Raw genomic sequence first — 16,330 nt, 5'->3', positions numbered from 1 at the left:
CCCCAGCTCCAGTATTTAAATGGTCCAGATCTCAGTCTTTTCCTTGCTGTTATATCAGTTAAAATAAGCCCTTTCTAAAGCAGTGATTAATATGCGTGGACACTGGAGAGCTGTCGGCGCATAGCTCTGAGATCAGCTGGGGCGGTTCCAGGACATCTCCGAAGAACATGGGCTAAATGTGAGACAGTGGTATTCTCATCACTTCGTACAAACTATGACTCAAAACACTAGGCAATGGTTTTCCCACTGTTAATGTCTACACTGAGTTTCACTCAAGATTTTGTTTGGAGAAAATATTTCAGTGCTAAAAGGTTTGAAAACCATCATACAAGAATTTATAATAGCCTATGTTCTTAAAGAATCCTAGCACAGGAATAATACTTTATTAACTAAGAGTCAAAAGGCACAAAATAACAATTCAATTTTATCTGTTTAAATTTTCTCTTTTCCTTCTGGTATCTTAGGCAAAAGGGATTGAGGAAATATATTCCAAAGAACTGTGTGTAATTTTAAAACATAGAAAAACAGAATAGTTTTATCTTTATAAGTAACTATCCTCTGGAAAGACAGGTTCTTAGAAGGTAAACCTTCCAAGATACATCTTCACCATCACCATCACACACCAGTCTTCAATCCTTAGACACAGAACCCTTTCTACCTCTCTAAAAAACTCCAGGCCCCCTAAAACTAACCAAGCTGTCCTTCTGTCTTGTGATCATCCAATTTTCTTTCCTGTCACGAGTCTCCTCCAGCTTCAGTGTACACCTAGGTAACTATAACATCTGAAGAACATCTCCATTTAGGATCACTTTCTATGATAAATTCTACTCAAGATATTCACTGGTGGTTCCACACAGGTCCTCTGCCAAATTCACATACCCATAAACTTTACGTCAACCCATAGTTTTCTTGAAAAAGAAAACTATCAAATAACTTTAAAAATAAGACACAAACCTTCATAAAAATATAGTCATCAAATTTATTATTCTCATTAGGTTGCCATTTTATGAAGAATTCCTAAGATTAATGTTTCTTGACATGCAAGAGTTAGCATTAATAGCTTACGTTACTATAAATACTGCTGCTTGGAAGCAATACAACTGTTTTAGAGTTTTAAGACTACAGACTTTTATTACTCAAATCTTATTCAGTGTACGTTAAAATCAGAAGGTTCTGAACAGCTGGTTAGGAAGGTAGCCAAGATGCAGGAAAGATGTCTGCGCCTCCTTTTCAAGGGCAGCCAACTCTTGAACCGTAGGTGCCAAAATATCCACATGGCCTTTATAGTTTCCACCTGCATCACACACACAAATTATAAAGTAATGTAAATGACATGCTTGAAATAACTTGTCAGCAATACTCTGGCTCAATTACATCCGTTTATACATTGCTTCTAGCAATAAAAATGTACCACCGGGCAAGTCATCTCCACAAGTGAGTTTTAAAGACATTTAGTTAAATGCATATAAATGAATGATCAGACCTCACTAATAGTGTCCCAAGGCCCCTAGCAACCCCTCCCCCTCTCCTTTTTTTTTTTTTTGGTTTGGAAACCACTAGGCTCAGTAGCCTGAATCTTAAAAAAAAATTTTCAGAAATGAGCTAAGGGCATTCCAGGCAAAGGAAAGAGTATGCTGGGTTACCACTTGAAATTAAATCAAAGGTTTTCAATTCTTTGTTCAAAATTGCCATTATATTCGCTTCCTAATAATTCCATAAATGTTCAACTACTCTTTATGACATTAACACCTCAAGAGAAACAGCTAAGCTGCTGTCCTTCATTCGCATACAAATCACACAACCAAAAAAATGCTACAAGACAGGTATGGATACCGTGCTATGAGAGTTAATAAGGAGGAAATGATTAATAAACTAAAAATAGACACTTACCATGATGGGATGAAATTACTCTCTTCTACACACTGAAGCCCAAGAAGGACACATTCATATTTAGAATAGAAATTAAAGTAATTCAAAACTCACCACCAGCGGCCCTTTTCTGACCATAGGTGACTTTCCCATCAAATTCATCCAATGGTACCTTTATATCTGGTTCAACCTGAGAAATGGTGCAATTCAGATGCTCTTCTATCTCAGACAGCAACTAAGAGAAGAAAGGAAATATAAAAAGCATTTTCAAATAAAAATTTCATTTTGACAGAGTTGCATTTTAACAGTGTCCAATAAAACCAGGAGGACTGTAATACTTAGGATAAATGGAAGTTAGATTTCTGAAGAGATAAACTCACAAGTTACGATTTACAAACTATAACTAACTTTATAATCAATTACTACTTTTCCCCACAACTAACAAATAGATAAAACCTGAGGTATTACTTTTATAATTAAATGTGGTCTATTTTTGCCAATTTTAGTATGTTTTTAGGAGTCTTACCTGCATCTCATTGTACCATATGGTACAGCCACCGTCCTCCTTGAGTCTTGTGTTGTAACATCCTTTTCCACGGCTGCTACATACATGATACCAAACCTACATGAGAGATGGAAAAAGTATTAACGTGTATGGAGACGGAAACATGCTAGATATTTTCATCCTCAATTAGTTTTTTAAATACTTTCTGTCCCCAAGGAACAAGAAAAACAGACTGCAGTATGGTATGTCATCCAATTACTACCACCACTCAGGAGCTCATTAACTAGGTCTTCTGAAAAAGTTCTTTTTGAGAATAATCCTGAAGTCTTCCTAAAATCCATGTCAATTACAGAAACGAATTCTCAGATAAAAACAAGGATGAAAAAGTAAATACTGGAGAATGGTATATCAAGATTATATCAAAAAATAAGGTCCAAATGCTTTCTATAATAAAACAAATAGCAAAAAGCAAAATGAATAACTAGTTTGGACGAGTTTATGGGAATTCCTTATTCTTGAAACTATTCTGTAAAATTATATCAAATTATATTGCAAAATTATAAGTTACCACCCTCTCTCACAAAAGTTTTCTGTGACACGATGTCAGGGAGGGCTTAAATAGCTTTTGGTGAAATCAAGTACATTAAAGCTATTAGTGAAAATTACATTTTGCATTTCTCCTTTCTAAATTTCATCCTACTGCAGGTCCATTCAAGAATATGGAGAAAAAGCTGCCATTAAAAAGTTCACTTAGGGCGCCTGGGTGGCTCAGTTGTTTATGCGACTGCCTTCGGCTCAGGTCATGATCCTGGAGTCCCGGGATCGAGTCCCGCATCGGGCTCCCTGCTCGGCGGGGAGTCTGCTTCTCCCTCTGACTCTCCCCCTCTCATGCTTTCTATCACTATCTCTCTCAATAAATAAATAAAAATCTTAAAAAAAAAAAAAGTTCACTTATATTCCATATGCAACTGAATTCAATGTAAATGGAAAAACCAAACTGCTTTTACTTCCAATATCCAAAATGACAACACAAACAATGAATATAATACAGCACTGAAAAGATTACCTTTTCTTTCTCTGTTGCCACCAGGGAAATGGCCAGACCCATCCTGAAAGATTTTAGAAGTCTTTATTAGACTTTATTCCTGAAGCATAGAAGCGTAAAAAAAAAAAAAAAAATTACAGCAGTACCTTTCAGCTCTTCCTACTCTGCCAATTCGATGTACATAGTTTTGTTTTTCATCAGGCAAGGTGACGTTTATAACTGCAAATCAAAATAATTATTACCAATTGCCATTAATTTCTAAAATTTTCAACCTCATTAGATGTTTGATGTTCTAAATATTTCAAAAACATTAGAGGGTTTACTTTGAATTCCATAAAATTTAAATTGCAGTTATCAAACTTTCTTTTTACCATAAGGAACACCATGGATATCAATTCCTCTGGCGGCTACATCTGTGCAAATCAAGAATCTTACATCTCCTTTCTAAAGAGAACAGAGAGGAGAGAAAGGAATTTATTAGGACACAGACTAAAAAATAAATAGAAATACTACCAGTCCAGTAAATGAGACCTCTAATAACTAATGTGTTACTATCAGATTAGAGGTCCAGATATTCATAATACACTGCACCATATCTTAAATTTTTAAGTTATGATCTACTAAAACAAGACATTTAAGGTGAATAAATCAATAATTTGATTCATTTTTTATTTTCTTTTTTCTCACACCAAAGACATTAAACTGCTATAATTTGGCTTTATCTTTAGAAATCCTGACTGATAATTCAGAAGAAAGTTTATAAAATTAAAAAAAAAGGAAAGATAAAATAGAACAAAAATGTTACAATATAAGCATTATCTTTACCCTTATATTAAAATAAATTCAGAATACTAGGTATTTTACCTTGAGGTTACACTTTTTGTGACAACAGACAAAATCCTAAGACAAGGGAACAGAGAGTGGGCCCAGGGCTCTCACCAAGGAAATACAAATTAGTCTTTGGATGCCATCTGTGCCCCAAGGCACAGCAAAGTTACAGACGGGGTGGGGAAGGGATGCTGACTGGGGTCCAGCGTAAGACCCTGGGTAGATATGGTCGGACACACACACAGAAATGCGACCATAAAACATGCTTCAATATCCACATTCTGCTCAGTGTGGAAGCATAACCCAAAGTTCCTAAGCTCAGTTCTTCCCACCTTTTATTCATATGATGGATCTGAGAGAAAATACTATTTGTACTCTGTCTGCACTGGGGTAAACACACTGGTAAGTAATGAGAATGCTGTGGGTGGAGGCTACCGACCTTGTGTTCTAAATGGCTCAAGCCCTCCCCACCTCCACCAAGAGCTAACCAACCTGTTGCCGGGCTGCCAGGATATAACTGGGACAGTGTGCCCCAAACAATTACAAGTATTTTTAATTCCACAAAACCATATTCTTGATACCTATCTTAAATTAATCTACAAATTAACTTCTCTATGGGTATTACTACGAACTGTTAAAAAAAATAAGACTCACAGACACAGTTTAACTATCCCGTGATGCTTCTCCTAAAAATATCTACCTGAAAGAATTTAACTAAAACTCAAGTTGAAAATTCTTATCACAGCAGTGTTGTGCAGAGAATATATTAATTTACTATTGACTGCTAAAGATGACTAAGCCCTGTCATGGCAAGGATATTCCAACAGGGTAAAAATCTTTTAAAATTTCTAGGACAAGAACGGCTTTAATAATATTAACTGGAACTGATTAAAATTGGCTATGAGTCCCCTCTTAATTATTAAGGAAATACAATCAACTAAATAGCACTACCTTAAATCTTTCCAAGTTTTGCTTCCTTTCATGAGGCTTTCTGTCCCCATGAAGACAAACACATGAGAACTGGTGTCCTTTTTTATCAGGTCCTGGTGAAAAGCACATTAAACAGTTAACCTTGGAAAATATTACACCAAAGACTACGTCAAAAAACCAACAGCATTCAGACTACAATGGTGCCATATAATTCTACAGAAATCTGTTCCCCAATCTGCCATAAACCATGGTTAACACAATTTCTGTCATAGGTGAAATGCCATTAAAATAAACTCCATGAGCATTAAAACTATTTGCTTTGAAGGATATTTTTAAGTCACTTTTCCTGATCTGCAGAAGTAGACAGAACAGTATGCCAATTAAGATGTGTTACTAAAAGGAAAACACACATGTATACCAGGAACCTCTCCTATCCCATATAAAGCAAAGAACCAAAAAATGTAGACAAGAGAGATCTATCTTGGAAGAACCAAAATAGGCATTATGAAGTTCATGCCCTTACTAAAAGCCACACCCACAAGCCTACCCTCCTCGGGAGGTACCCTGGCCAAAGCAGATTAGAAGCAAACTGGTAGGATGGAAAGGCAGATGCAGTGGTAGCCAATCCTAAAAAAGAAGCTCAAGTAGATACAGTAACAAAAAGCAGTCCAGTCCAGACCAAAGTAAGGGTAAACAGCCTTCTAGAGCACAACAGAACCTGTAGGCTCCATTATGAGCACAGAGTAACAATTATGCCGTAACTACTCTCCACAGTAAAGTTTAGGTTCAATAAAATTACTTCAGAATTCAAGGAAAAATATATTATGAAACCTACCCACCCAAAATGACTAACACAAGAACTAATTATTGCAGAGGAGAAATAATAGCTAATCAGAACTTCCAGAGGCCTACAGCTTAGGTCTTATTGCATTCTGAATTCAAGTGGTTTAGGAAAATATCACAAACACACTCCTACTCCCCAGTTGAGCTGTGTATAGAGAAGGGAGGGATCCTTAATTCCCTTTCTTAAACCTCTGAAATTCTGGTATATATTGTGTTATTTTGGTTTTGGAAATTTGGTTTTTAGACAAAGGTACCCAGAATACTTAGGGAAGGAAGGTGAAAAGAACTAAGGAATATTACTGCTTGAGCAATGGCATTTCTTACCAAATAATCAAATCCTCCATTCAAAACCAACATGGACAGGAAGAAGTATTACAAAACAGCTGCTATAACTAAAACAACCAAGCAAGTCTGTTTGCTATGACTTGGGGGAAAAAAAAAGGTACTAAACAGTTCACTGTAATTAACAATATAACCTGTTCTTCATATGACCATTTGTTCCAACTTTTTAAAATGTTTTGAGTTTTCTGGCTCCCTGATGTACACCAATTACAAAAAGAGATGTGTTAAGAGTTCTCCCCATTATGGGCGCCTGAGTGGCTCAGTCGTTAAGCATCTGCCTTCGGCTCAGGTCATGATCCCGGGGTCCTGGGATCGAGCCCCGCATCGGGCTCCCTGCTTGGCGGGAAGCCTGCTTCTCCCTCTCCCACTCCCCCTGCTTGTGTTCCCTCTCTCACTGTGTCTCTCTCTGTCAAATAAAAAAAAAAATATATTAAAAAAAAAAAAAAAAAAAAAGAGTTCTCCCCATTATGAAAGCAGGATTTATCTGTTACCTTGTACATCTGTCAATTTTTGCTTTATATATTTTGCTTTATATATATATATATATATATATATATATATGTACTTTCAAACACAGCAACAATGAAAGAATTCTAAAAGTAGATAGCTATATTTTCACATCCTAGATTATACCATTAACATTTACTGTATTTCCTTTACTGTCTATCTAGCCCTTTTTCCTATGAATTCATTTTTGTATTTTTGATGCATTTCAAGGTAAATTGCAAGTAGCTGTACACAGTTCAGCATGCATCTCATTAACTAGAGATGCAGTTATTTGTTTAGGTTTTATGACTTTCCTTCGAGGTGAAAGTTACATACAAGGAAATGTACAAATCTTAAGTGTCTATCTGCTGAGTTTTGACAAATGCATGCACCTATGCGGCCCAAAGCCCTGTCAAGATAAGAGAATATGAATGTCACTCCACAAAGTACCCTCATGCCCTTTCCCAGTTAACCCCACTTCCATTCTGCTGGGGAAAAACCACTGTTGTGGGTTTCTTCCCCTTACAGATTAATTGACTCTTCTAGAACTTCACACAAATGGAATCATACAGAATATAGGCTTGTGTAAGAAATCATTCATTCTGCAAGTTGTCTGAAATTCACCCACAGCTGTTGACTCCATTCCTTTGTATCACTGAGCAGTATTCCACTGAAAATACTTCACATCTGATTTAAGCCATTCCCCTACTGACGGCCACCTGGTATATTTTCAGTTTGGGGCTATAATAAATAAAGCTGCTATGACCATTCTTGCCCATAGCTTTTGTCAATAAATCTGGGATAAATTTTACTTATCTTGAGTAAATATTCAGGAGTTGAATTACTAAGCCATAAGATAGCAATGTTAATTTTATTTAAAAATGTAAGACCTCTTACCGACGTGGCTGTGCAGCAATTAGTATGAGTGCTCCAGTTGTTCCACATCCTCACCAAAATCTGGCGTTGTATTTTTAATCCAGCCATTACAATGAGTGTACAATGGTATTACATTGTGACTTTGCATTTCCCTAACGACTGAGCATGCTGAGCATCCCTTCATGTTGGTTTATTTATTTCATGTTATAAGGAGCATAACATTAGAATCATCATATATTCATTGTAGGTTAACTATTTGATTATATAGTGACCTTTGTTTCTAGTTAATATTTTTATCTTAAATTCTACTGCATCTCTTGTTAATATAGCTAGACCGACTTTCTTTTGATTAGTAGTTTAGCTGATATACTTTTTCAGCCCTTTCGATCTGTCCATGTCCTCAGGTTTTAAGTATGTTTCTTGTAAATAGTATATAGCAGTCTAACCATCTATGCCTTTTAACCGAGGACTTCAGTCCACTGATATATAGTGTTTACTCATGTACTCAGATTTTTCCACCAGCCATCTTACTCTGTAATTTCTAACCATTCTGCTTTTTCTTATTATTTTTCCTCTTGCTTTCTTAGCCTTTTTAAGATCGTTTTTTCCTCATTTATTGGTTTAGAAGATATACATTCTATTATTTAATGATTATACTTGAAATTTTAACATTAATCAATAACATTACCCTTCTTCCAAATGACAGCAGGGCCTCAGAACACTCTACTGAAACTGGAAAGCCCTCACTGTTTTCCTGGGGCTCATCCTATGAAAAAGTACTAGATGAGCACAGATACTTACAATGCAACATCACTATTTTAAATTCTGTGCATGCATTCTAGGCCGCAACAACATGAGACTAATAATCTATTAAATGAGGAAATAAACACAATTTATTTTAAGTGAGGAAACATTACCTCCTCCTTGTTGCATAAAATATTGCTCCAAGTTGTCACAGTCAATTTTGGTTCTACAGAAAATAATTGCTTGATCCATCTTGTGTTCCTTGATTGCCCGGACAGCATACTCCCCCTTCAGGATTTTAATAGCTTCAGACCACATCTCTTGAATACCATAACAACAAAAACGGAAAAAGAATTCCAATGTAAAATTGTTATAAACACACACAAATACAGTCATAGACTTACTGCTTAACTCACCTAAAACACTCTGTTTTAATATAAGTATTATAGACAAAAGTAAGATTAAGACAGGATGAAATGGTGAGAAAATATCCATTCACTCATTTGTTCCTATTTCTGTTAATGTACATTTGTGCCAGTTTAGGGGGCACCAAAAGACCTATAACCATACTTCTTATGAGGGAAAACAGACATACAAACACACAAGTAAACAGAACTTCATACCTACAACAAAACTGTTTCTACCTCTCATGGACAACTAATCATATTCTGCCTTGCATTAACTTCCCTAACTGCTCAATAAATGTCTACTCAATTATTTTAACCCCTTTTAAAAATAATTAATGTACTTTTTAAATCAATCTAACAACAGAAAGTTCACATCACTCTACAGAATAAAAACTGTACATCAAACTAAGTCATTTCTTAGCCATCACCCCACCCCCCATCTCTGTTTCAGTAGGAAGTTGCGCTACAGTTACCAACTATCTAATGTGAAATTTTAATTCTGTAACCCACCATATTTCTAAAGTCTCTCTAGTCATATCTAATTGTTGTATAAACTTAAGTAAAACATTTACAGGAAAAAATATACGAAGTAACAATCTTTATTTTATAAAATGCATTCTCCAACAGTGGGAGAATACACTATTTTGAACCATCAGCATCTCTGCCCTTCTCTAACAATAAGGCTAGTTGAGCAAGCACTTTATAAATTTGGAACTGCACATAAAACTGAATTCAAAGGGACTCTATTTAATCAAGATTTTAGAAAATTCACCTTTCGGATACTTGTCATAAATCTACCCATGAATCCAACCGTGAAGCAAGTGCAGTCTCACCCTTCCCAATGATCCACCCGAGACATCTGACATCAAACATGCAGCCTAATGGGTCTGAGATCTACTCTAGGTTCTATAAGCACTATCCTTGCAAAACAATGTACCTTCATAGATCTTTAAAATATTATGCACCTGATACAAACGGTCTCTGCTCTGCACAAAAGTATCTTCATTGAATTAAATGTTCAGCTTTTTAAAAAAACTGATAAATATTTAATGATTTAATGATACTCAGTTTAGGAGGATGAAAAAGTCCTGGAGATGGATGGTGGCAATGGATGCAAAGTAGGAATGTACTTCATGCCACTGAACTTGATCCACTTGAAAATGGTTAAAATGGGAAATTTTGTGTTAGGTATACTTTACCACACACAAAAAGAATAGATAAAATAGGGTGCCTGGGTGGCTCAGTTGGTTAAGCGACTGCCTTCGGCTCAGGTCATGATCCTGGAGTCCCGGGATCAAGTCCCACATCAGGCTCCCTGCTCGGCGGGGAGTCTGCTTCTCCCTCTGACCCGCCCCCCCTCTCGTCCTCTCTCTCTCATTCTCTCTCTCTCTCAAATAAATAAAATCTTTAAAAAAAAAAAATAGATAAAATATTTCAAGATAATTTCTGTATCTTTCACAAAGTTGTAAGCTAAAGACATTTTCCTTTGTTACTTAATTCTCTCAATGAAGAATCTACGTGACATTTCTCCTGGAATTCAGGACCAATATAAAATCTGCTACCAGAGAAATATGCTGATAGCCTACAACAAATAAGAATTCCCAAATCCAAAATATTTGTGACTTAGATGCCAGCAGACTAACATCTGAAATTCAGTGATTAATATTGCTCTTAAGTTCACTGGTATCAGCCATTTCCCCCATTTCCTTATTATTTTTATTGCTTTTATTTTCAGATTTCCTGTTCTAATTTTGTACGTCACCTCAAATCCTTCATGCAAATGGGGCATAAATTCAGTAAGACAAACCAATTCATTTTTAAAATCTTTCAACACCATTTATTCATTAATTCACTCATCCATTCATTCATTCATTCATTTATTTGTTCATTCATTCAACTTACCCGGACTATTAGCACCAGGTCTTGTGTTATCTTTTGCATGTACATCATCAGTCTATCAAAAGAAAAGGATAAAAAAGGGGTAGCAAGTGGCTAAGTAAGGATTCCAAACAGATTTTTTTTTTTTAAAGGGAAAAATGTATCTAACTTTGGACTGCATTTCAGACCTACATCTTTAGAGTATATAGGCAAAACCATTCTTCAGATTTAGAAAACCCTTTATTAACTGTGGATCTAAAGCTAATCAATTTTAAGTGTAATAATAAAAATGCAAAGGTGGCTTTTAGAATGTTGTATATTTACTATAACACACCTTTATTTTATAAAGGTAAATCTAAGAACAGTGGGGGGAAAAAAGACAGATGGACACATGAAATTGATTTTTAGGAAAATAAGGAACCTCAAGAGGACACTAAAATATTGTTAAAAATAGCAATCATTGTGTCTGAAATTAGATATGTATACACATAATCCTACTCATTTATAAAAATTACATCAAGGAAGATGATCGTTAAAAGTAACTCTTACAGAGAAAAAAATAAAAGCCCATCACTTATTCTGTGCTCTCAAGGCCTAAACTTTTCTGGTCAATGTGCTGGACTTCTCTTTTCTTAGGTACAATATCTGGCTATAAGCATCACTTAAGCAGGTTAAGCTAGTTTATGAAAGTTTTATTCTCCACAAATGTTAACAGTGTAAAGTACTCACTCTAATGTGGTTTTTCCCAAGCCTTTCCCAGAGTCTGTCAGTTTTGGGATTCACTGGGACAACAACATGGTGTACAGTGTCCGGAACGGAGTCTTCTCCTTTTAAATCAACCCATGTGGGAAAATGCATTATCTTCTCAGATAGCTTCTTCACATCAAAAGAGTGCAAAGTAGCAGAGCAAACAATCACCTAAGAGGAAAAAAAAATTTAGATCAACTTTTCTTTTACAATAATAATTCTACCGTATGAATACTAATGTGCGGTCCAAAGTCTGTTAATCCGGAATCTACAGATGAGTTTAATACCTGACCCTGCAGTAGCAACTAGTGGCGTGACTTTGGGCTGGTTAATCTCTCTGAACTATGGTCCCCTCACTCACAGTGAGTCCCCTCGCTCACACCAAGTCCCCTCGCTCACACCGAGTCCCCTCACTGCCACACAGAAACCATGCCATCGATTCCACAAGGTCCTACAAAGACTAAGATGAAGAGGTTTCTGAAGATCTAAAATCTTAAGTTACTATTAATTCCCTTCTCTCCCCCTTAAAGCCTCTTCTACCTCTCAAATTCTTCCTAGGAAAGAAGGATGAGAAAAATAAGAGTAATATTTTAAGAAATATTACAAAGAAAACAACTGTTTTTCAACAGCTCAAGATACTGCCCCCTCAAACAGGAAGCAGTACTCACAGTCTGGAATATAAACTCTAAATGCTCTGTAGAAAAAAACAACTAAGAATTTTTTACTTATCATCTTCTGTGACACCTAATTTCCTCAAGTTCCCTTCTCCTTCATTTCTACAAGCAGCTTTTAAGACTGTTTCTTTGTGTGTACTATTTACTCAAGTAATAAAGAAAATGTTTTATACAGCAGTTAACTTAAATCAGAAGACACAAACAAAATATAAAACAAAACAAAATAAGCATTAACACATAACAATTGTCCACATGTATTTTAAGACGCATCCATCATTTCATACCTGAAGTCTTTTCCCATCAGAGGTAATCTGAGGAATCTGATTGTGAATCCTATTTATAAAATCAGAGTAACCTTGAGAAAGAAGCCCATCCTGAATGAGAAGCAAAGAAAAGCATACATTTTTTAATCAATACCTGAATCTTTCTTTTGTAAATCAAATGTAGAAAGATAATGGAAATGAATTCATAAACACACATATCCCCATATTCTCAAAATGATTATTTCCTATCAGATAAAGACAAGTTATAAATTCAACTTTAAACTCCATGTGACTAAAATATGAAAAAGCTGACAATAACCAATCCAAAAACTATACTCCAGTATTCTAGAATGAATATGAGAGATATTGCTCCTACCATATATCCTTAAGCACATGATTTTAATATGAACAAATGAAAACAAAAATCCTCAGTGCTAAAAAACCACCTCAATTCATATTGAAAATACTTTGGAAGTACATCTCAAGAGGCTCCAAGACATTAATGTCCTTAGAGTTCACATTACGCAACTATGACATGAAAAAATAATTGTAATGTGTAAAATAATCTATGCACCGACAAAGATAGCTATTTGGAGTAAAAAACAAATCAATATATCTAGTCACAAGAGGGGTTAAATAAACCATGAAGTATCCATATAACAGAGCACTAGACAGCCTTTAAAAATTGTTCACAAATAAGGACATGAAATACTTATGATACTTTATTAAGGAAAAAAAAAAGGTTTCTGAGATTCACATACCTTGATTTACCACATAAAATAGTATTTATATAAATACAAGGAGTGGATGAAAATATACCAAACTGGTAATAATGATTATTTCTAGGTATTGGGATCATGACTGAATTGTGTTTTTTTTCATCATTTTAACATATTTTTATCTCCAAAAACATAAGCAAACATTTTTTTTTTAAAGCATAACTATATTTCAACATACAGCTTCATCCAGGACCAGGAATCTAACTTGGGATAAGTTCAGTTTTCCAGTTGACACCAAATCATCTAGTCTTCCTGGAGTGCCAACGACTATATCTACCTGAAAAATATCAAAAGAAGCACCTAATGAAAACCAAAGCACTATTATGATCACCGTAAAACAGCAACCAACAGTGGTTTACTTACAGTGAAAACATGCATACTGAAGCAGTCAGCTCGAAATTCTCAGGACAGGAGCTCTAGATAATGCCCTATTACCAAACCTGTATTTGGTTTGGAATTAATGTGAAGATTTTGGTAACTGATTTTGACATTCTTAACTGTTACAGACAGTCTAATATATAAAACTTGTATTTTCTGAGTGAATTTATGGGAACTCTGAAATCAAACCAGGATTCAAATCCCAGGTCCACCATTACCCAGCTGTGTGACCTCAACTTCGTTCACCTCTTCTAGTTTCAACTTTCTCTTTTTTGAAATGGGCAACACCTTTGGCATTGCAAGACAGTTGTGACAACTGAGAGATGAGATACATAAATCACCTGATGCCTAGTATGCCAGGTGCTTGATAAATGTAGTTATAGTTGATAACGGTGATGATCTGACTACCTCGGAATACATTACTACTTGTCAAGTGCTTATAATGAACAGGCACTGTGCTAATGTTTTACAAGTACTGTATCATCTCATGACCACTAAAGAAAACACTATTGTTATTCCCTTTTTTTAAGTAGGCTCCAAGCCCAGTGTGGAGCCCAACGCGGGGCTTGAGCTCATGACCCTGAGAGCAACACCTGACCTGAGATCAAGAGTCGGATGCTTCACTGACTCAGCCACCCAGGTGCCCCAATTAGTCCTATTTTTAAATGAGGAACCTGAAGTTTAGAATACTAAAATCACAAGAACTTAAATGATATAGCTCGTAAGTACCCAAACTGGGATTTCAAACTCAGTCCAAACATGAGAAAAGGTCTAACTCAAGAACAAGTTTTATTGGGCGCCTGGGTGGCTCAGTTGGTTAAGCGACTGCCTTCGGCTCAGGTCATGATCCTGGAGTCCCAGGATCGAGTCCCGCATCGGGCTCCCTGCTCAGCGGGGAGTCTGCTTCTCCCTCTGACCCTCCTCCCTCTCATGCTCTCTGTGTCTCATTAAAAAAAAAAAAAAAAAAAAAAAAAGAACAAGTTTTATTTAACTTTTTTTTTTTTTAAGATTTTATTTATTTATTTGACAGAGAGAGACACAGCTAGAGAGGGAACACAAGCAGGGGGAGTGGGAGAGGGAGAAGCAGGCTTCCTGCGGGGCAGGGAGCCCGATGTGGGGCTAGATCCCAGGACCCTGGGATCATGACCCGAGCCGAAGGCAGATGCTTAACGACTGAGCCACCCAGGTGGTTATTATTAAGGTAAGTTATTATTTTTTTTTTAAGATTTTATTTATTTATTTATTTATTTGAGAGAGCGAGAAACAGCATGAAAGGGGAGAGGGTCAGAGGGAGAAGCAGGCTCCCCGCTGAGCAGGGAGCCCGATGTAGGACTCGATCCCAGGACTCCAGGATCATGACCTTAGCCGAACGCAGTTGCTTAGCCAACTGAGCCACCCAGGTGCCCTAAGGTAAGTTATTTTTAAAGTGTACATAATGGGACACCTGGTGGCTCAGTTGGTTAAAGTGTACATAAGGATGAGTGTGTGTGAGCACAAATAAGATATTATATAAAATCATTCAATAAATTAGGCAATTCAAAACAAAACTTCTACTCTATTAAACGGCCTGAAAACTCACTTCTATTCTTAATTGTTTTCTCCACTGTAGCCTAAAAACATAACTTTCTCCTAACAAATTTATCACTGTAGTATCATTACTTCAATATCCCACCCCTTGAAAAAGCAGAATACTGCACTGAACAGACTTTTGATTCGAACCAATATGACGCATTTATATTCCCACGAAAAATGAAAGACTTTTCTGAAGCGACTATTTCATTTGTACTGATAACTATAAGGAAGTCTCAATTCATTATAGAGAATATTGCTTGAAAATATGAAGATAAGGCCTGTTTAATGTATTAAGAACCAACTACGTGCCAAGCACTGTGACGACAGGTGCTGTACATAGCAATGAACAAAACATTCTGGTTCTGTGTGTAACATCTCTTTACTAAAGGATTCCAACCCACATGTGAGTTTCCACTCTCAATTTCAGCAGCTAAAGTCAGTGTGAAAACTCACTTTATGTGAAATATAGACACTGGGTCTCTCAGGTTTAAAAAAGGATAAATTGGAAAAACCTGTATAATGGCACCAACTACTCCTCTAGGCCTCAACTGCACATGGTGCATAATTGTGCAACTTCTTAAAACTGTAAAAATTACATAGTTCTACTCTCTCACTCCAAAGCTGACTTCGAGCCCAGCACAAGACATAACATAAGACGACGGCTGAGCCAGAGGATGATGGGAGATCAAAGGCGGAGAGAACACAGATGGAAAGAGCAGAAAGAGAACATATTAGTTCCCTAAGTAGAATGGAACTGAATCCTGTCAAGAAAGCCACAGAATAACACTGCCATTGGATTTAGCCAGTACCAAATTTTAGATATGACTGAGAGAAGCATATAGAATTCCCTAAAACCTCCACAGCTGGAAAATAGAGGAGTTAAGAAGCTTAATAACTTATGAGGAAAATGGATTTGGGTTTGAGGAGCCAAGAATGGGAATGAACATTAAATCCCTTACAACCACTAAAATATATAGCACAGCAAATAAGAACTTATCAAAGCAATATTACTATCTTAAAATAGTATTAACAAGTACAGTAATAGGATTCTTTGCTTTTAATATGTCACACCAGGTCAATCTAAACCATACGGCATAAAATTTCATTTGACAGGGCACCAATGGAACTGAAGGAAGTGGACATATTTCCTTGCTATGATTCAGT

General features: G+C 36.2%; 1 protein-coding gene across 1 annotated transcript in view; it reads right to left on the bottom strand.

Moving 5' to 3' along the window:
* Nucleotides 1-965: 965 nt before the first annotated feature.
* Nucleotides 966-16,330, bottom strand: part of DDX1 (DEAD-box helicase 1) — a 34,657-nt gene continuing 19,292 nt past the window's right edge. Inside the window, exons 15-26 of the mRNA XM_032430067.1 lie at nucleotides 13,395-13,493; nucleotides 12,459-12,548; nucleotides 11,483-11,671; nucleotides 10,778-10,829; nucleotides 8,642-8,788; nucleotides 5,199-5,290; nucleotides 3,791-3,863; nucleotides 3,566-3,638; nucleotides 3,441-3,483; nucleotides 2,396-2,491; nucleotides 1,984-2,104; nucleotides 966-1,294 (exon numbers count right to left, since the gene is read on the bottom strand). Coding sequence (XP_032285958.1) covers nucleotides 1,164-1,294; nucleotides 1,984-2,104; nucleotides 2,396-2,491; nucleotides 3,441-3,483; nucleotides 3,566-3,638; nucleotides 3,791-3,863; nucleotides 5,199-5,290; nucleotides 8,642-8,788; nucleotides 10,778-10,829; nucleotides 11,483-11,671; nucleotides 12,459-12,548; nucleotides 13,395-13,493 — 1,206 coding nt within the window. The 3' untranslated portion in view covers nucleotides 966-1,163. The remainder of the gene's footprint in view (nucleotides 1,295-1,983; nucleotides 2,105-2,395; nucleotides 2,492-3,440; nucleotides 3,484-3,565; nucleotides 3,639-3,790; nucleotides 3,864-5,198; nucleotides 5,291-8,641; nucleotides 8,789-10,777; nucleotides 10,830-11,482; nucleotides 11,672-12,458; nucleotides 12,549-13,394; nucleotides 13,494-16,330) is intronic.

Source organism: Phoca vitulina, unplaced genomic scaffold, assembly GCF_004348235.1.
Source record: "Phoca vitulina isolate PV1807 unplaced genomic scaffold, GSC_HSeal_1.0 scaffold42, whole genome shotgun sequence".
Taxonomy (NCBI): Eukaryota; Metazoa; Chordata; class Mammalia; order Carnivora; family Phocidae; genus Phoca; species Phoca vitulina.
This window is presented reverse-complemented; position numbering and strand designations above follow the sequence as displayed.